The sequence below is a fragment of the Tachysurus vachellii genome, chromosome 4 (assembly GCF_030014155.1).
Source record: "Tachysurus vachellii isolate PV-2020 chromosome 4, HZAU_Pvac_v1, whole genome shotgun sequence".
NCBI classification, from domain to species: Eukaryota; Metazoa; Chordata; class Actinopteri; order Siluriformes; family Bagridae; genus Tachysurus; species Tachysurus vachellii.
The window spans coordinates 15,113,336-15,131,713 of NC_083463.1; the positions used below are offsets into that span (position 1 = coordinate 15,113,336).

Sequence of the window (18,378 nt, forward strand, 5' to 3'; positions counted from 1 at the left end):
GAGGTGGGAATCAAACCCCGACCCTGGAGGTGTGAGGCGAACGTGCTAACCACTAAGCCACTGTGCCCCCCCACACCTTCTTGAAGACATTAAATGATTTATGATCCATGTATTCTGCGTTTTGTGCATTAAGCAATTTATTCCCATCTCTTTTCCTTTCCCCTTCAGTTAAAGTGATCCATGGGCTATCAGGTGTATGTGTTTGTGGCTCTATAGCACTCCCTGTTGGCAAGACAGAACTAACTGACATGAACTTTTTTAAAAATACTAGCAGTCTGGGGAAAAAACCTATAAAATGGAAAGGGGTTTTGGGGTATTAGTGAAATTCAGAATTACTAAAACTAATCTCTGGGTAGATGAGACATTTTCATCCCAACATAAATAGCAGGCTGATCAAAGAAAGCTGTTCCATGTGGGACTTTTTAGATATTAATTCAAAATAATGCCAAAATGTCAAATGCATCATCATTCATTTTGTATGTACTATTTTTATTTCTTTGAGATTCTTAAATTCTGTAGTAATTTTGGGTGGAATACTTGCTTTTACTCTTCAGTAACTGCTTTACGCTGGTCAGGGTCACAGTGGATCTGAAGCCTCTCCTTTGAATCCTGGCCACAAGGATGCTCTGTTTGTGTTAATATATTATCTTGATTTCTGGCTAGACTTTTTTCGTGTCTCTATTGTAGTCTGCTGATTCTGATCTTTTATTTATTTCAGATGTTCCTGAATTTCTGTTGGATTTACAATGATCTGCTTTAAGTCAATCCTTTCCACCACATGCATCCTGGACTCCATGAAATCCTCATTTAAAAATGTTGAAGGCAAAAAAATAGTTTTTGTAACTTTAAGTTCCAGATAGATCCAAATAAATATTCCCTTTTTTTCAAATTTGGTATTGCCTATTGCCTTGAATTTGCCTCAAGTTGAAGAAGTAGAGTAGTTGTTCATTCTAACAGTAAACCTAATCGTAATTAACTCAACATCAGTATTAGGATTGTATAATTTCAGACATATTAAAAAAGGGTCTGTTGTTTACAAGATTCAGTACAATTGTACAATTAAGTGGAGGACCACCTAGGGCAAGTTCTTTCCAAAACAAGTCCTCAAAATGTTGTTATTGCTCCCTCTTGAGGATGATGTGCTGCTGAATCTAGCTGAGGATGATACTTGCACAAAACCCCTGTTTCTCTACATGTACTGTACCAGTACCCGGTCAATGAGATCCAAATATATTTTTAGGAATAGGAATCAGAGAAGTACTGACCTTTATCAAATTAGGAAGAGTCTCTGATATACTGACACTACTTAATACCAATAAATCACAGAGTACATAGTACAGTCTATTTGTACTATACTATAATGAGGGTCAGTCTATTAATACTGTACCCTAGAGCATGTGTGAATTATTCATAAACAAAGATACGATATCATATCACATATCCTGTTACTGTACTCTACTGAAAAAGATAATTAATTAAAGTAGCATTGCTGTTTATTATTGAAGATATGAATTATTCAAGGTCAGATACAGATCCTGACTGTGGGCAAAAGTCATTTAAATTCACTACAGCACACCTGAGTGAGATTCAGAGACTCCAGTGTCACTCGTGAGTGCATTATAGACCATACTGCAAGTCAGAGGGTTTAATTTAAAGAAGGCACATTTTGGTCTGCATTCAAGAATACATGGCAGTCACAGTGGACTTTGGATTTCACATCCTTTGTTGGAATAAGATCAATCATCAGTAAAAATCCAGTAAAAATCCAAAATAAAACTCCAAAGGCACTCGTGTACAGTGTTTACTGTTTCTCTAGCAGTGACTAGATGTCAGCAGTAAATAAAGCCTGTTGGGTTGGGAAGTCAGCAGTCAAAAAACCTTTCTGTGTGGGTTGTTGATGGTGAAACTGTAAACAATACCATGAATAGATAATGTGCTCAGTAGTCAATGATCAGATTTTTATTTATTTCCAGTGTGTTAACTGCAGAAGGGTTAACTTACAACACTAACAAGTGCAGGTTTTCAAATCTGCTGTCAAAATTTTCAAGCATTTCTAATGAATCATGCTTTGGAAGTTTGGTAAGTTTTTGTCCTTATGAACTCTGAACTCTTGCCTGGTATTGTATGGTGAAGTGGTGGTTTAAGTGGTGCCTCATTTGGTTCAGGCTGTGTTTCAAGCCCCAGCACTGCCAGGTTGCCACCGTTGATCCATTGGTCCTTAACCCTCCCTGTTCCAGGAGTGTTTCATGCCTGAGATGATGCCAACGCTAATTCTGCCTAACCAGAAAGACAATTACTAATAAATATGGTGCTCAATGGCATTGCTAACTAATACCCAGTTTAGAAAAAAGGCAGCATTACCTAGGCAGGATTTATCTGTTCAATATAAATTCAGATGATAAACAAATTTAATAAAGTGCATTAAATAATTTCTTTTAAAATGCATGGAAGTGTATTAATGAATTTGCATTTCAAGTTGCATTTTAGTTCATGACAGTGAAATAATTAAGATAACTTCTATAAAAGTAAAGTGTTTGCTGTATACAGAAGCTGTTTTTGGCATACGACAAACGCAGAACACTCGTAAAGTAATAAGGCTTTAGTGAAGCGCTTCAGACATTTGTTTACTGCAACTCATGGAAAATCACAAATCTCTGTGATGCTAGCAGTCTTCCTCATACAAACTAGCTCACTGAATTCCCCCTTATTCTCCAACCTTTGGACCCATTAAGACTAAGTTCTATAGACTACTATTATGAAGCAGTGCCAGCGTTGGATGTCGTGGCAGCATAGAGGGTATTTTATAAAAGATCTGCTGCAGATAGACAGCATGGGCTGAAACATTGACTGCTACATGAATCAAAATCAATACACTTTTCACATGTACTAAAAGAAATAATGAATCAATTTTCACCTTTAAAATACTTTAAAATTCTTTATTCATGGTAGCATAGAAATTGTTGTATGGTTAAAGATGGGAGGAGAAATGATCATATCTTTATCAACAGAGTGCTACATTTCAATAGATAAATCATATTGGTCAAAATGAATACAGTAGTTTGTATAAATAGTGTGTCTCCTATCTGAATCAAATGTTTCTTATTTTAGATCATTTTCATGTTTTACATTTACAGTTTAACAGAATTATGGTCACCCACAATACAGGCAACATTTGGGAACGTTGTAAACTGTCTAATGTCTCAGTCACACAACAGCACACAATGTTCTTGAATACGACTCAGATACAGCTTATTGCGTTTTGTACTTGAACCAGATACACCTCACTATTTCTTCCCAGCCTCCATACTCCTCCTTCATACACCCTACATGGTCTCTCTGCTCTTGTGCACCACTTTAAACAGCACTGATTTGAATCCTCATCCTACTGTTTACTTACTACTTACTAATATTAAAATAAACATCTGTGTACTCATTTTTTGTGCTGTCAATGTGTCAGTTCTGTGCAGGTCCATTGTGTGATAAAATAGTCGCTTACAGGCCACCGTAGTGTTTACCCTGCTCTTACTAAATGCACTATTATTTCATTTTATTATCAAGTAAAATTATTAAAGCTTGCACTGTTTGTAAGGTTTCAAAACTGAATTATTTTTCATCGCTATATACATAGGCACTAGATACATGACTGAGGTCTGTGAGCACACCAGCACAGATTACTGCCACTCATTCTCCCTCCGTCCACTATTCAAAGAGAAACAAAGGGTTATTGGGTGCTGTCCCCTCCCCACCTTCACCCTCTTTAATCATTTCCCTTTAATCTTTACCTCAGCATCTCTAAATCCTTTCAGATTTTGTTTTGTTCTGGCCTTGTTTTGATCGAGACAGAGACACTCAAGTTTATAAATCCCTAATCATATCACATGTGCATCTGTCTCTTGTTCATTTGCTCTCTCATCCTGCCTCTTTCTCTTTCTTGGTCAGCCGTGATGGTTGGCCCATTGATTGAAGTTGCAGGCAAGGTCATTATCTACTGAATGTCTAACGAAGATTTAGAAATAGTCATTTCTAACACAATGCTCATAAATTAAATATGGTGTAAAACGGGGGTAATGGTCAATTTAATGATGCATTAAAAAAACTGCGCTTCCTAAGCTTTTTATATTTTGAATGAAAAGGTGATGAAAAATGTCTTGTGAGTGTGTATCTTTAATGCAACCACTCTTTGCTTACATATATAGTATACTACAGTACACTATCATTATACATTACACAGTTGTAGCAACATGTAACCCTAGATTTTGTTCCTGTTTGCTGGAGACAAACTAGCCTGCTCCTGATTTTTTTCTCTCTGTTTGTTATGGTCCTGCACAAACAGCAAAAAGCCCATAAAACTCACACTGTTATCTCTGCCTGAGCACTTTTGTTCCATGGTAATGATTTTTAGTGCTTCAGACCAGCATGGCTCTGTGTTTTGTGTAATAAATGCATTTAGATAGAAATAGCAAAAGCGGCTTTTTTGCACCCAGGTACAATAATGTGAATGTGCAGTTAGTGGTGAGCTGCATGTAATGCATTATTACTGCTTAGCTTGGCTGAAAAGCTAATACAGGACACTACTTTATACAATTTGTCAGCAGACCTGAGCTCAAAAGAGCCTGTTGCTATGCAAGACTCACCACATTTCCATGGTGATGTGTAGATGGAATTAGCAAGCTATACAGGAGCCTCCTCAGTTTTACTGGAAGACTGATGTGTTAATGTCACACAATTATGAAAATCATATGAAACCCTGATTTCTCATTTATATTTATATTGTTCATTTTTTTTTAGAAACAATGTATTGTAAGCTATGTTATTACCTAAAAACAGTTAAATTGAATACTGAATTATTTGTTATTGACTTCAGTTTCAAAGTGTGTGTGATGATCATAATTTGCCCAAAATTCTCATTAAAAAAGGAAAAAATCAAATCTAATACATTTTAAATATTTCCCCAATTACCAGATCCAATTTACAACAAAATGGTACCTTCTTTGGGCTTATATTTTCACCCATCAGCATTAATATGGCTTAGTTTAAATGTAACACTTCTAGAACAGAGACCATGTTTTTTATACCATGATATGACATGAGAAAATGCACATGTTCAGAGTCTTAGTCACTCCTCTGGGATCTGTCCAGGTATCCTGGCACCATGGTCCAGGGTATTTCTGGGACTGGACTTGGCGCAGCTGGACCTGGTGGTCTCAGTCTTGATGCTGGTCCTCTGCAGGAACTGCAGGAAGTTCTCCTGGATGGAGCCTTCATGACTAGAGCCTCCAAATTCCACAGGTCTGTTGGATCTACAGCACTTCCTCAGCTTTATGAGTTCCTCTCGAATCTGCCTATTGAGCAGTCCATAGAAAAATGGGTTCACTGCGAATGAGGAGTATGCCAACCAGGTGACAATCTCCTCTACATCTCCTGGACTCTGGAGTGGTGCTGTGATGGACATGTGAAGGTGGAAGCAGAAGTATGGAAGCCAGCAAAGCAGGAACTGCCCCACAATGACTACAAGTGTGAGGGCAGCCTTTCCTCCTCCAAATACCCTCTCAGGGGACAGTCTCTGAGGCAGACTCCGTGTAGTAGTAATGATGGTAGTCTGACTGTTAATGGAATCTGAGCGACACTTAGCTGGATTAGAGGGCCAGGGGGCCATGGGAACATGCTGTCTTGCGGCTGAGCGTGCCACCTTGTAGACGCTACAGTATACAGCAAAAATCACGACTGCAGGAACTAGAAAACAAATCATACTGAAGAGAATGGCAAACACTTTCCTGAGACGACTATGACTCCAGTGCAGAGAGCAATGGGTAGCTGCAATGGAGCTTTGATTCCCATATGCTGGCCAACCGAGTAAGGTAACAAGCGCTAAAAGCAAAGATTTCACCCAAATTAATACCATGACTCCAACAGCCAAGTGTATCGTCATCTTTACCTCATAGCGCATAGGATGAACAATGTAATAGTAACGTTCCACACTAATGGCAGTTACAGTAAGAATAGAGGCACAGACCAGAAACACATTGAGAAAGATGTAGACTTGGCACTCCAGGACTGTAAATGTCACAGTACTGAAGAACGGAGAGCTCGATACTATTCCAAGAGGCATCAGTAATATGGCACAGAGCAAATCCACTGCACAAAGATGGCACACAAATGCATATTTCTTCGTGTGTGGAGCTCGGGCAATGGCCAAAATAACTCCAGTGTTGCCAAGCAGGGCTGCAAGGTTAAGGGTCACCATGCCAAATAACCCCACTAGATGTTTAATTTGGGACTCTGAGTGGATGACCTCCTCCATGCTTGGTAGGGTAGGCTTTGTGGGTCTCCAATGGCTCGATGTATCATTTGGAGTTGTGTGATTGGCCAGGAATCCTGGCCCAGATTTCTCCATAATTCAGTTTGTATGCTACATCAAGGTCCACCGTCGCCAAGTATTGGATTTCCTCTGATTTTTAGCTGTATTTCTAAGGAAAAAAAGGAACAAAAGAAAACAAAGGATAGCTGTGGTATCATGTGTTGTAGTTGTTTTAACATTAAATATATTTTAAAAATCTAAAATAAACTTACTAAAATTATTGCAAATGATTCACAATTTTATGGTTAAAGGTTTTTTTTTTTGCATTCTAATGTATTATGAGGAATATCAATTGAATTATCTCAAAAATTCAAGTTTAAAGAGTCTTAGTTATAATTAATGAGCTTCATATTTCATTTCACTTGACCATTACAAAACCTGGACATCTTTATCATCAGAAATATTTGTTTTTATCTCAGCCTGGATATACGGCTTATTCATTGACTGAGATCAATGCAGCTGATTTGTTTTCTTATGCAAATTACGCTAGCCCATCTCACACTTCACAGATGCACCGACTACACTGATCCTAAATAAAACTGATTAATTAAAATTATGTTTAAAAATAATATAATTAATATCTAATTCAGAAGCAGTCTGCTCCTGTTTTTCCAGCTAATGTAAATTAAGAGTTGATTAAAGCAAATATTTAGTTTCATTTTGTTTTGGTGGTTCAGCCATAACAAGCTCCAGCTGAGCGTTCAGGTAATCAATCACTTCTCAAAAGTGGTGTGTTTTTCTTAATTAAGAAATACAAAATGGAAAATTGCATACCTGCAGGAACCATAGTTGTTTTTATTCACCCAGAGAGAACAGCAGAATCCACTTCTTACTTAAGGTGGTATAGATCACAGACTGCTTGCTGCTTTGAATAAGTCAACATTATCCAAAAGACATGACGCTCACACACTCTCATTTCTCTCCTTCCAGATGTGTTAACCAGCTTGTGTCTTTTGGGAAGATTTCTTGTCATCAGATCCAAGAACTGAGATGTGGATCAGTTACAGTCTAGTCTTCCTTGGGGCCCAGGTGAGAGAAGAGGAAGCCACCACCTCTTTTGCCTGCCTCCACCGTTGTTCATCAATACATGCACCACTTAAGTTGATGTCTTAATAGAATGCTCCCTCTCCCTCTCTGTGTGTGTGTAGGGCTGTGACTGTTACACATTGTATTCCATGGTCCGTCCCCCCCTCTTCTGATAAACATACACATGCTCCTCTGTCCTCAGGAGTAGCTGTACTCCCCTGGGTCCTACTATACACCCGTTCACAGGAATCAATATATGTTTAAAAAAAAAAAAAAAAAAAAAAAGGTTTTAAAGGTTTAAAAGTTATAACTTAAAAATATAAGTTATATTGATTACCAATATAATACAGCACATTAGAGAACCATCAAGCAAGAAAGTATTCTGAATGGTTAAAGGATCTTTACTAGGGACACATGGAGTGTAAGATAACTAGAATTTGAATATTTTGATCATTCATTTTAGTCAAACTATATTTGTTTGCAAAGCACCAAGTACAAATATTTTAGTACTGTAAATTTACTTATCCGGGGATATTTTTAACATTACATTTACAGCATTTTGGTATACGCTCTTATCCAGAGCAACTTACACTTACACTCTCAATTATACAGCAGAGCAATTAAAGTTTAAGAACCTTGCTTAGGGGCCCAGGAGTGGCAGCTTGGCAGCCCTGTGGTTCAAGCTCTCGACCTGCCCATCAGTAGGTTAACATTTTTAAAGTGCTTTGTAGTCTTTAACATCATGCAAGTTCAATTCATTAATGTCTAAGGAACCCTTTCCAAACAGCAAATAAAAATGCATTCTTAAAAATGTAAACATTTAAATAAGTGCTCATTTAATTATTTGGTGAAGTAACAGTTCATTCCACTATCTGGGGGTCAGAACAGGAATGTTTCCTGATGCGCGTTGAGGGATGGTGGGTCCAGTCAAAGCCTCTCCTGGAGCAATATAGGATATTGTATATGTGAAAGAAACTACTTGACTATTATAGTATATAATAACCAAATGCTAGAGGTCTCGAGAGCTACTAGAGAGGTTACAAGTGATAGTCTTTTCTCGATAAGCCTTGTCTCAGGGTTTCACTAGGCATATGAGGTAAATCAATATATGTAAATCAATTCTGAGACTTTCAACAGTGACACCTACTGGATACTGCAATAAAACCACAGGCCTATATTTAAGCACAATTATTTATTTTCCACCTGGTGAGTTTCCACAGAAAGACATTTACCCAAGGCACTCTTAAGAACATGAGATTCTTCAATATCATTTATTATAACAAAGTGCATTTAGACTAGGCAATATAGTGGACTTCAAGCAAGCATCAAAGATAACATTATCCATATTATATAACTAGTGCAATATGCAGGCTGCATAAGTAGTGCCAGTTTGGAGCACTTTCAAAAACAAACATTGTAGTTACTGATCTCTGTAATTAATATAAAAGATGATGCATTATAAATGTCTACAAATTTTTTTTTTTTTTTTTCTGATAACACATCTGATAACATTTCAAAGAAAAAAGATTGGAATCCTGGGCAAATATTTTCAAGGTGTACATAGAAAGACCGAGACTCTAAAGCACTCTGATTAGATACTATGTTGGTTTTCTTAGAATTAGTTGGATATCATGAGGTGATAAGTATTTTATACATTTAAGGAGCTACATAATGTAAAGTAATAAAAATAAATGCTTTAAATGTATTATTCCCTTCCATTTAATTGTTGATTGCTTCATCTATTAATTACCTAGTATTTATTTCAAGATGAATAAAGGCCCTTTCTTACTGCAAACATTAATGGATACAGTGATACCCAATACAATCGAGAAACAAGAATATCTTAGACAATAAAGTTAAAAAAAAAAAAAGACCACATATTTAACCTGGAAAGGTTAAAAAGAAAGTAAGGATAGAAAACTAATACAGATCAGTCCAATACTAATACAGATCAGGACTTCTTTATATATTGCAAACATCAGTTCCACATGGAGTATATTAGTAAGTGCACTATTCAGCTGTAATGGTTACACAGACAAGCATTCAAACAGATTCTAAAATAAAAGAAAGGCACTCAAACAACCAGACATGGCAAAATGTCTTCAAATGTAAAAATATGTTTGTTAATTGAGAACGCTTCAGCAAATGAAAACATTCCCGGCACCACCATACACATCATCCATGAACCTCATAATCAGATATACATTTACTGAGGGCCTTATTAAGTCTAATGAACTTATGCCGAACATCGCAGCAAACCAGACTCTTGATAAAGTTTATAAACTTGTGTTTTTGCGGAGTGTTGAGTTTTCTGTATTTCTTGCCAATACCCTTGTAGCAGAAGTTAGAAGCAGAGCTCCAGCAGGTAGCGGATGCGACACTGATTCTCCTTGTAAATGAGATACTCACTGTTGGAAAAGCTGCTGTCTTTGTACTGAGGTTGAGTTATGGCTTTGCCCTGTGGCACAGCAACATCTTTCCCATCCAGCTTAAGGAGGACGTCTTTTGAGGGATCTGAGCAGTATAAATAACGTAAATAACGTGTAAATAAAATTTGGTTTTTGATAAAAGAATCATGATTTGTTGTGTAAGTTTGTGTGCATGTACAGCACTGTGTTAAAGACTTTTGTTAACAAAATTTTTTTGTTCTACAGAATGCAATATTAAATATTATTAATACGCCAGTATATTAAATCATGCACTACTTTTCAAACAAAAACTATAATGAAAACTGCATGCAAAAACAAGCAGTATGAAAATCTCCAGAAGAACTGTGGCAGATTCTTCAAGACATTCAAAACTTACCAGCTAAAATGTTTTTAACAAAACTGCACAAACTGTACCTGAGGCTACTATTTTTTAAGTAAAGGTCGCACAAAATAATGACTTTGTTCAGTTTATTATGATTTATGTTCTGTGTTAAATTTCAATCTACTCAATACTGACAAAAGAATTGAGAACTATTATTTTGGAATTTTGTTATTAGAAACTTCTACAGTGAAGGGACACCAACCTGGTTCTTGTCTCCCACGTGCTACCACACTGTCATAGCCGATAGGAGCGTTCCTTAAGCTGGAGTCGTCTGTTGTGATGGTGTATTCTTTACCCAGAGCAACTTCATTCAGAAACATAATGCCGATATTTTTTGATGGTCGGACTGTGAAAAAGGATACAGACAAACCATGTAGTTCATGCATCAGATTCAAGAAGGTTAAACTGGAGATCCAGTATGAAAAAACTGTCCGACAAAAATATTTCTGTGATATTATTACACAAGGAAAAATGGATCCTCACTCACCATAACTAGCAGATTTAGCATTTTCTGAGGCAAAGTAAATTCCCCTGCCCACCCGACCACCAGAGTGTGGCATGATGCGTAGACCACTTTTCAAAATGGCTGCCACCACAGCCACATTAGTACCATGCCACAGCAGCTTCCGGTTCTCCAAAGCATCATTGTCCCTGAAGCGCTCTGCCTACAGACACAGACACACAGACACGATGGACAGATTTCACTTAAAATGAATTAGAAAGAGGGCTTTAACCCAAGTTTGACTGGCTATTGTGTGTGTGTCAAGATTATTAAAGCACCTTATATAAACATAAAGGTAGAGTATGTGTAAAACTTGATATAGCTTACCTCATCATCTCGGTCCACTTGCCAGACATCTACTATTTTAAGTCTTTCACCAGTAGCACTTAAGTACTTCTCAATAACCTTAGAACACCACACAAAGGCACACAGCAGTCAGAAATATGGAAGTTAGAGCAAGGTTCTACAAAGCCAATCAGTGCATTACAACAGAACAAAATCTTAAAATGAAGGAAATATTCTCAAAAAGGTTCCAGCATATCGTCACTGTCGGGCGGAAACCTCCTATGTCCAGATTTTGTCAATTTCATATTTTTTCACAATCGATGCTATTGGTCAGTCCCCACGTGGGTCTGTTATTTTTACAAGTTATTAACCAATCTAAAGTCTTGAAAATAGCTTGAGCGCAAATCTCTTTGCTTCTGTGCAGAAAGAAACCCGTGAGCCACAAAGGTAAGTTTGCGAGCAGATTAGACTAATTTCCAGCTATTATACAGCCTAATCAGCTTATCGTGTTTTGTATTGTATCACTTATAGCTCTTAAACCTTTAAAATAGAGTTTAGGAAGATGTATGTAACTACAGTCATTAGCTTTGGTTAACTATTGAAGCCTTGTCTCTTGTCAAAAGGCTCAACGTAACCGCAGACTTTATTGAACACTGCTGGCAGCAGCGACGTCTGTGTCCGTACCATTCTTATCAATGACAGCATAATCTCGTATCTCCCTGCTCCCAAGTCATAAAGCTTGTATCTCCAATAAAACATGACTTTGGGAAAATAATGTGTTAATGTTGGTACACAACAGTATATGATAGCAATATAAGGTATAATAACTTTAATGATACAATGTTTAATAACAAAAAAAAAAACAGCGGTTTTTTTTAATTTCCTGAAAAATAATCGTTTTGGAGCTACAAGGATTCCGCCCGACAGCGACGATATATGTTTTGGCCTAAAAAATTATAGCATGTATTACTTTAAACAAAGATGTATACCGTAAATTCATTTGATTTTTTATCCAAGAGTGTAAGGTTGCATTTTAGAGACTGGTAGTCCTGGTCTATTGGATGAAGAACCGTCTCCACCATCTCCTCCTTCGCCTTTTCTGACTCAGCTTTAAGGCTTTGGGCTACCTCTATATCTGCCAAGACCTAGCAGAAATAATAGCATGGGGAAAATGTAGCTTTCAACATTGATGACAATAAGGAAAGGAAAAAAAAAATAAAAATTCTATTGTATGCTAGTGCAAATAATGGCACTGGGAAAATATACATGACATATATACTGTACATCTTACCAGAAGCATCTCCTTCTTTTTCTGAAGAATATCATCATCTTCGATGACAGGAGGTCTGCTGCGGCCAAAGTTATGTGGAATAATAGTGAAGAACTTTGAAGTAAGCTCTGTTAACTTGTTTTTATTACTTTTCTTCTTTATTGCCTCCTCGATCGCTTCTAATGCCTCAAAGCCTTTAGCAATCTGCTGCTTACTCAGCTTCCCCAGCGGCATTTTCTTAATGTCTGTGCAAATAGACAGAATTAGACAGTGCAATAGAAAATCTGAAAACATCTTCCTTTGAGTTAAGTACAATGCTTAGAGGGAAAACTGTTTGCTTGGGGGGCCAACTTGTGTCATAAAAGACAAGACCAAAGAAGTCAACCCTTCTATGTTACTGAAAGACATCTAAAAAAAATAAGTTATCACATTGCCACACATCTTACCACTAGTTCAACACCAGCTCTCCCCAATAAAGCTAATGGTCAAGCACTGATGCTTAAATTGTTAGCTAGCCTAAATCTAAAGGTGAAAACAACATACAGGCTAGCTTACTAAGGAACCCATCTAGCTTTTTAAGCCCTAAACCAGACAAACAAACGGAGCTTAAGTCGCACCCAGGTTCATTCTCTCCATGGCTTCCTTGAACATGTCATTGTCAAAGATGAACTTGATGAGTCTTTGAGTTGCACTGTCCACTGTGCAAGGTAGAATATTTTTTGCAGCCACTGGTCTGTTACTTACAGCATCAACCTGAAAGATTCACAATCAACAAAAAAATGATTTAGGCAGATTGATAAAGGCAGTGTTAAATGTACAGTACCATCATTTCATGGATAATCAGACAGAGAAACTGGATTAAATACTGAGATACCTTAGACACCAGATATAAATACTGGATGTGGTCACTAGCATAGTGTAATACGGTTGTCTTATTTGTAGTACTATCTGAGAACATGAACAATTTTGTAATTTGTGGGAACAGCAGTATCTAATTCCTTGACTTGCCTGCACTTCAGCATCCTGGTCTCCGTCCACTTCAATCAGAGTGTATTTTCCCGTATGCGAGACAAAGTTATCCCGATCGCTCCAGTTGTTCTTTGTTTTGTCTTTGAATTTCTTTTCAAAGTTCTTAGTGGCTGCATCAACAGCCGAAGGACCAGCTAAACTGTTCTGTCCTGCTTCTCCCTGGCCGTGACAAAAAAAGGAGATGAAAAGGCAAGCATAATTACGCATGTGAGAATTAGCTACCACATCTAAAATCTATGTAAACTATAATGTAATTTCAACTTAAATTTAAAGTTAACGAATTTATTTAAAAAAAAATGTTTTGTTTTTTTCCCCGAATCTGCTGGGAAATTGACAGTCAGTGTTTTTCTTAGTGCTGGTTATGGGTTAGACTTTAAAATTTTGGGATTTTTGGGTTAATATTAGTGCAAATATGTTCCTCAAAACTGTTCAGGAGCACATCCCAAACCATGTATTGTGTGCTAAATAGAATACCTGTGCTGATTTACAGTCGAAGATGGAAAATGATTTGTGTCCAAAATTCCCCATAACACATACACATTAAAAATGTGAATTACAAGAGCAGCTTTAAAATAACTCCCAAAATCCCAATAACACTGAAATGTGTAGTATCTTTCTTTTAAATCTTTTTTTTTGTTGCTAACATAATTGAAATAACTCAACTTACTACTCTGCCCCATCTTGTCCAGCAATAATATTTCCCTCCTGACAATAAGACTTGTATTACATAAAATTTGTTGTTATTATTGCCAATGTTGGTCTGGTTCAACATGCAATCAAAGTCTTCATGAACCTGTAGAAACAAAACATGTAAAAATTTAATAGAGAAATAGTAATAATAAAAATAGACTTATTTACTAGACTAATACTTCCATTAAAGTTATCTAGATCTATTCTCTTTCTGTTTAAAAAAAAACAAACAAAAAAAAAACACCAATAGATATTTTCTATTTGTGAAAACAATTTTTAATATTAATTTCTAAATGAATAAAAATTTGTGTCATGTGGCTGATAAATGAGATCTCATACACTCATCTACAAACTGAAGTTCAGCCCATAACATGATTTGCTCTGACCTCAGCATCTGATAGGGGACATAAGGAGTCTGGTTTCCGGCTGGCTTTAATCTGTGATCCTGTGGCCTTCAGCACTTCTTTAGCAGAAGTGAACTTGTCTTTTACTGGAGCAGCAGGTTCCTCTTTTATCTTCTTTCCACCTGCTTTGGCTTTAGATGCTGCCTTTCTTTTTGGTGCCATGCTTTATTCTTGTCCTAGAACAGGCGCGACATTCATAAGCTGTATGACAAGCTTACGCAGAGAAGCTTACATCCTCTGACTAACCCTGAATTTCTTGTTTTTTTTTTCCCCAGACTTCTATGATTAACTAATTTACAGTGAGAAACAGAGACAGATTTAATACAATTTCTCTTTAATTATCCTGTAAAATATAAAATGGGGATAGCATTTATCTTAAATGAGCAATATAAGATGTCCTTGCTGCTTTCTCTAGTTACACTGAGGTAATTTCTAGCAACCAACACAGTTTACACATGTGTAAGCCAGATTATATATATAAAAATCATATACACACACATACAATGGTGACTCCGGGGCTTGCTTTGCTACTTCACATATCCAGGGTCCCAAGCTCCCTCAAACTCAGGTTACTGTCATTAAAACTAAACGGTGAAGGTTTGGCCAAAGTATATGGTGCTTCTTAGCAGCATAGGGCCAGGCAGTAAGAGGGCCAGGCAGTAACAGGGCCAGGCAGTAACAGGGCCAGGCAGTAACAGGGCCAGGCAGTAACAGGGCCAGGCAGTAAGAGGGCCAGGCAGTAAGAGGGCCAGGCAGTAACAGGGCCAGGCAGTAAGAGGGCAAGGCAGTAACAGGGCCAGGCAGTAAGAGGGCCAGGCAGTAAGAGGGCCAGGCAGTAAGAGGGCCAGGCAGTAACAGGGCAAGGCAGTAAGAGGGCCAGGCAGTAAGAGGGCCAGGCAGTAAGAGGGCCAGGCAGTAACAGGGCCAGGCAGTAACAGGGCCTGCCCAGACTTGCCCTGCTGCCTCATGGTCAGAATAACAATCATTATGGACATTACTATTACACAATGCTAACACGTGTTTCACACTCTTAAGTGTTAAAATACGAGATTTAAAATGCAAGTCAGTTCACATTTATTGTGTAAAATCTTTTTTGCTAAATATGTAACGAGGCTAAACAGTGAACACAATGATTTCTAGTTAAAACGCGTAGCACTGCTGTTAGCAACATCATTCAAACCCAGTAAATGCTAATCATACAATACACCCGCGTTTACGCAACGTGTAATAAGGATTTAGTAAAATATTTGAACACCCACCTGACCTGAGTGCAATACTCTCAAACCCAGGCTTTATAGCCGTTTGTCACAAGCTACTTCCGTATATCGTAAAGCCCCAACGCTGCAATACGTGATCGGACACGCCCACTTTCCGACTAGGAATTCTGGTCAGAATTCTGGGAGTCTGACAATCCCAGTTTCTCCAAACAAACTCAGAACTGAGGAACTCACTGCTGAAATGTCAAAGCGTGATCAGTTTCACTTGTCATCCAGTAAACGTTTTCAGTTACTGACAAGTCAACTAACAGACTAAAGCTTTTACCTGCATGCCATCGTGCAGCAGCGCCACTACTTCCTATGAAGGCTGAGTAAGGCACATCTCCCTCCCCGCATCCTCACTATGTTCTACAGAGGGACCATTGAGGGCATCCTGAGCAGCTGCATCACTGACTGGTTTGGGAATTGCACCATCTCGAATTGCAAGACCCTGTGAGGACAGCTGAGAGGATCACTGGTCTCTCTTCCCTCTATCACAGACACTTACACCACACGCTGCATTCGCAAAGCCAACAGCATTGTGGATGACCCCACACACCCCTCACACACACTCCTCACCCCACACACCCCTCACACACACTCTCCACTCCACACGCATCTCACACACAGTCTCCACCCCACACATCCCTCACACACACTCTCCACCCCACACACTCCTCACTACACACACCCCTCATAAACACTCTCCACCCCAAACACACCCCTCACACACACTCTCCACCCCACACACACCCCTCCCACACACTCTCCACCCCACACACACCCCTCACACACACTCTCCACCCCCCACACACTCCTCACCCCTCACACACACTCTCCACCCCACACATCCCTCACACACACTCTCCACCCCACACACACCCCTCTCACACACTCTCCACCCCACACACCCCTCACACACACTCTCCACTCCACACGCATCTCACACACAGTCTCCACCCCACACATCCCTCACACACACTCTCCACCCCACACACACCCCTCTCACACACTCCTCACCCCACATACCCCTCACACACACTCCTCACCCCTCACACACACTCTCCACTCCACACGCATCTCACACACAGTCTCCACCCCACACATCCCTCACACACACTCTCCACCCCACACACACCCCTCACACACACTCCTCACCCCACACACCCCTCACACACACTCTCCACTCCACACGCATCTCACACACAGTCTCCACCCCACACATCCCTCACACACACTCTCCACCCCACACACACCCCTCTCACACACTCCTCACCCCACACACCCGTCACACACACTCTCCACCCCACACACTCCTCACTACACACACCCCTCATAAACACTCTCCACCCCACACACCCCTCACACACACTCTCCACCCCACACACACCCCTCCCACACACTCTCCACCCCACACACACCCCTCACACACACTCTCCACCCCCCACACACCCCTCTCACACACTCCTCACCCCTCACACACACTCTCCACCCCACACATCCCTCACACACACTCTCCACCCCACACACACCCCTCTCACACACTCCTCACCCCACACACCCCTCACACACACTCTCCACCCCACACATCCCTCACACACACTCTCCACCCCACACACACCCCTCTCACACACTCCTCACCCCACACACCCCTCACACACACTCTCCACCCCACACAGCCCTCACACACACACTCCTCACCCCACACAGCCCTCACACACACTCCTCACCCCACACACCCCTCACACACACTCACCACCCCACACACCCCTCACACACACACTCTCCACCCCACACACCCCTCACACACACTCTCCACCCCACATACTCCTCACTACACACACCCCTCATAAACACTCTCCACCCCACACACCCCTCACACACTCTCCACCCCACACACACCCCTCCCACACACTCTCCACCCCACACACACCCCTCACACACACTCTCCACCCCCCACACACCCCTCTCACACACTCCTCACCCCTCACACACACTCTCCACCCCACACAGCCCTCACACACACACTCCTCACCCCACACAGCCCTCACACACACTCCTCACCCCACACACCCCTCACACACACACTCTCCACCCCATGCACCCCTCACACACACTCTACCCCACGCACCCCTCACACACACACTCTCCACCCCACACACCCCTCACACACACTCTCCACCCCACACACACCTCACACACACACCCCTCATAAACACTCTCCACCCCACACACCCCTCACACACACACTCTCCACCCCACACACCCCTCACACACACTCTCCACCCCACACACCCCTCACACACACTCTCCACCCCACACACACCCCTCACACACACTCTTCACCCCCACACACCCCTCTCACACACTCCACCCCACACAGCCCTCAAACACACTCCTCACCGCACACAGCCCTCACACACACACACTCCTCACCCCACACACCCCTCACACACACTCTCCACCCCATGCACCCCTCACACACACACTCTAACCCACGCACCCCTCACACACACACTCTCCACCCGACACACCCCTCACACACACTCTCCACCCCACACACACCTCACACACACTCTCCACCCCACACAACCCTCACACACACTCTCCACCCCACACACCCCTCACACACACTCTTCACCCTCCTGCTGTCTGCAAAAAGGTACCAAAGCATTTGGGCCCTCACGACCAGACTGTGTAACAGTTTCTTTCCTCAAGCCATCAGACTCCTTAATAACTGAACTGAA

At 40.4% G+C, this 18,378-nt stretch overlaps 2 protein-coding genes across 2 annotated transcripts; both read right to left on the reverse strand.

Annotated features, from left to right (window-relative positions):
- Positions 1-5,032: 5,032 nt before the first annotated feature.
- gpr61l (G protein-coupled receptor 61-like) lies at positions 5,033-6,394 on the reverse strand. Its single transcript, XM_060867092.1, has one exon. It carries the CDS (start codon positions 6,392-6,394, stop codon positions 5,117-5,119), a length of 1,278 nt encoding a protein of 425 aa, XP_060723075.1. The 3' UTR covers positions 5,033-5,116.
- Positions 6,395-8,561: 2,167 nt separating this feature from the next.
- Positions 8,562-15,722, reverse strand: parp3 (poly (ADP-ribose) polymerase family, member 3). Its single transcript, XM_060867974.1, has 11 exons — positions 15,635-15,722; positions 14,358-14,551; positions 13,949-14,074; positions 13,261-13,440; positions 12,870-13,005; positions 12,274-12,497; positions 11,972-12,127; positions 11,025-11,102; positions 10,683-10,860; positions 10,398-10,541; positions 8,562-9,898 (listed from the first exon to the last, which is right to left on the reverse strand). Exons 2-11 carry the CDS (start codon positions 14,535-14,537, stop codon positions 9,729-9,731), a joined length of 1,572 nt encoding a protein of 523 aa, XP_060723957.1. The 5' UTR covers positions 14,538-14,551; positions 15,635-15,722; the 3' UTR covers positions 8,562-9,728.
- Between the last annotated feature and the right edge of the window lie 2,656 nt (positions 15,723-18,378).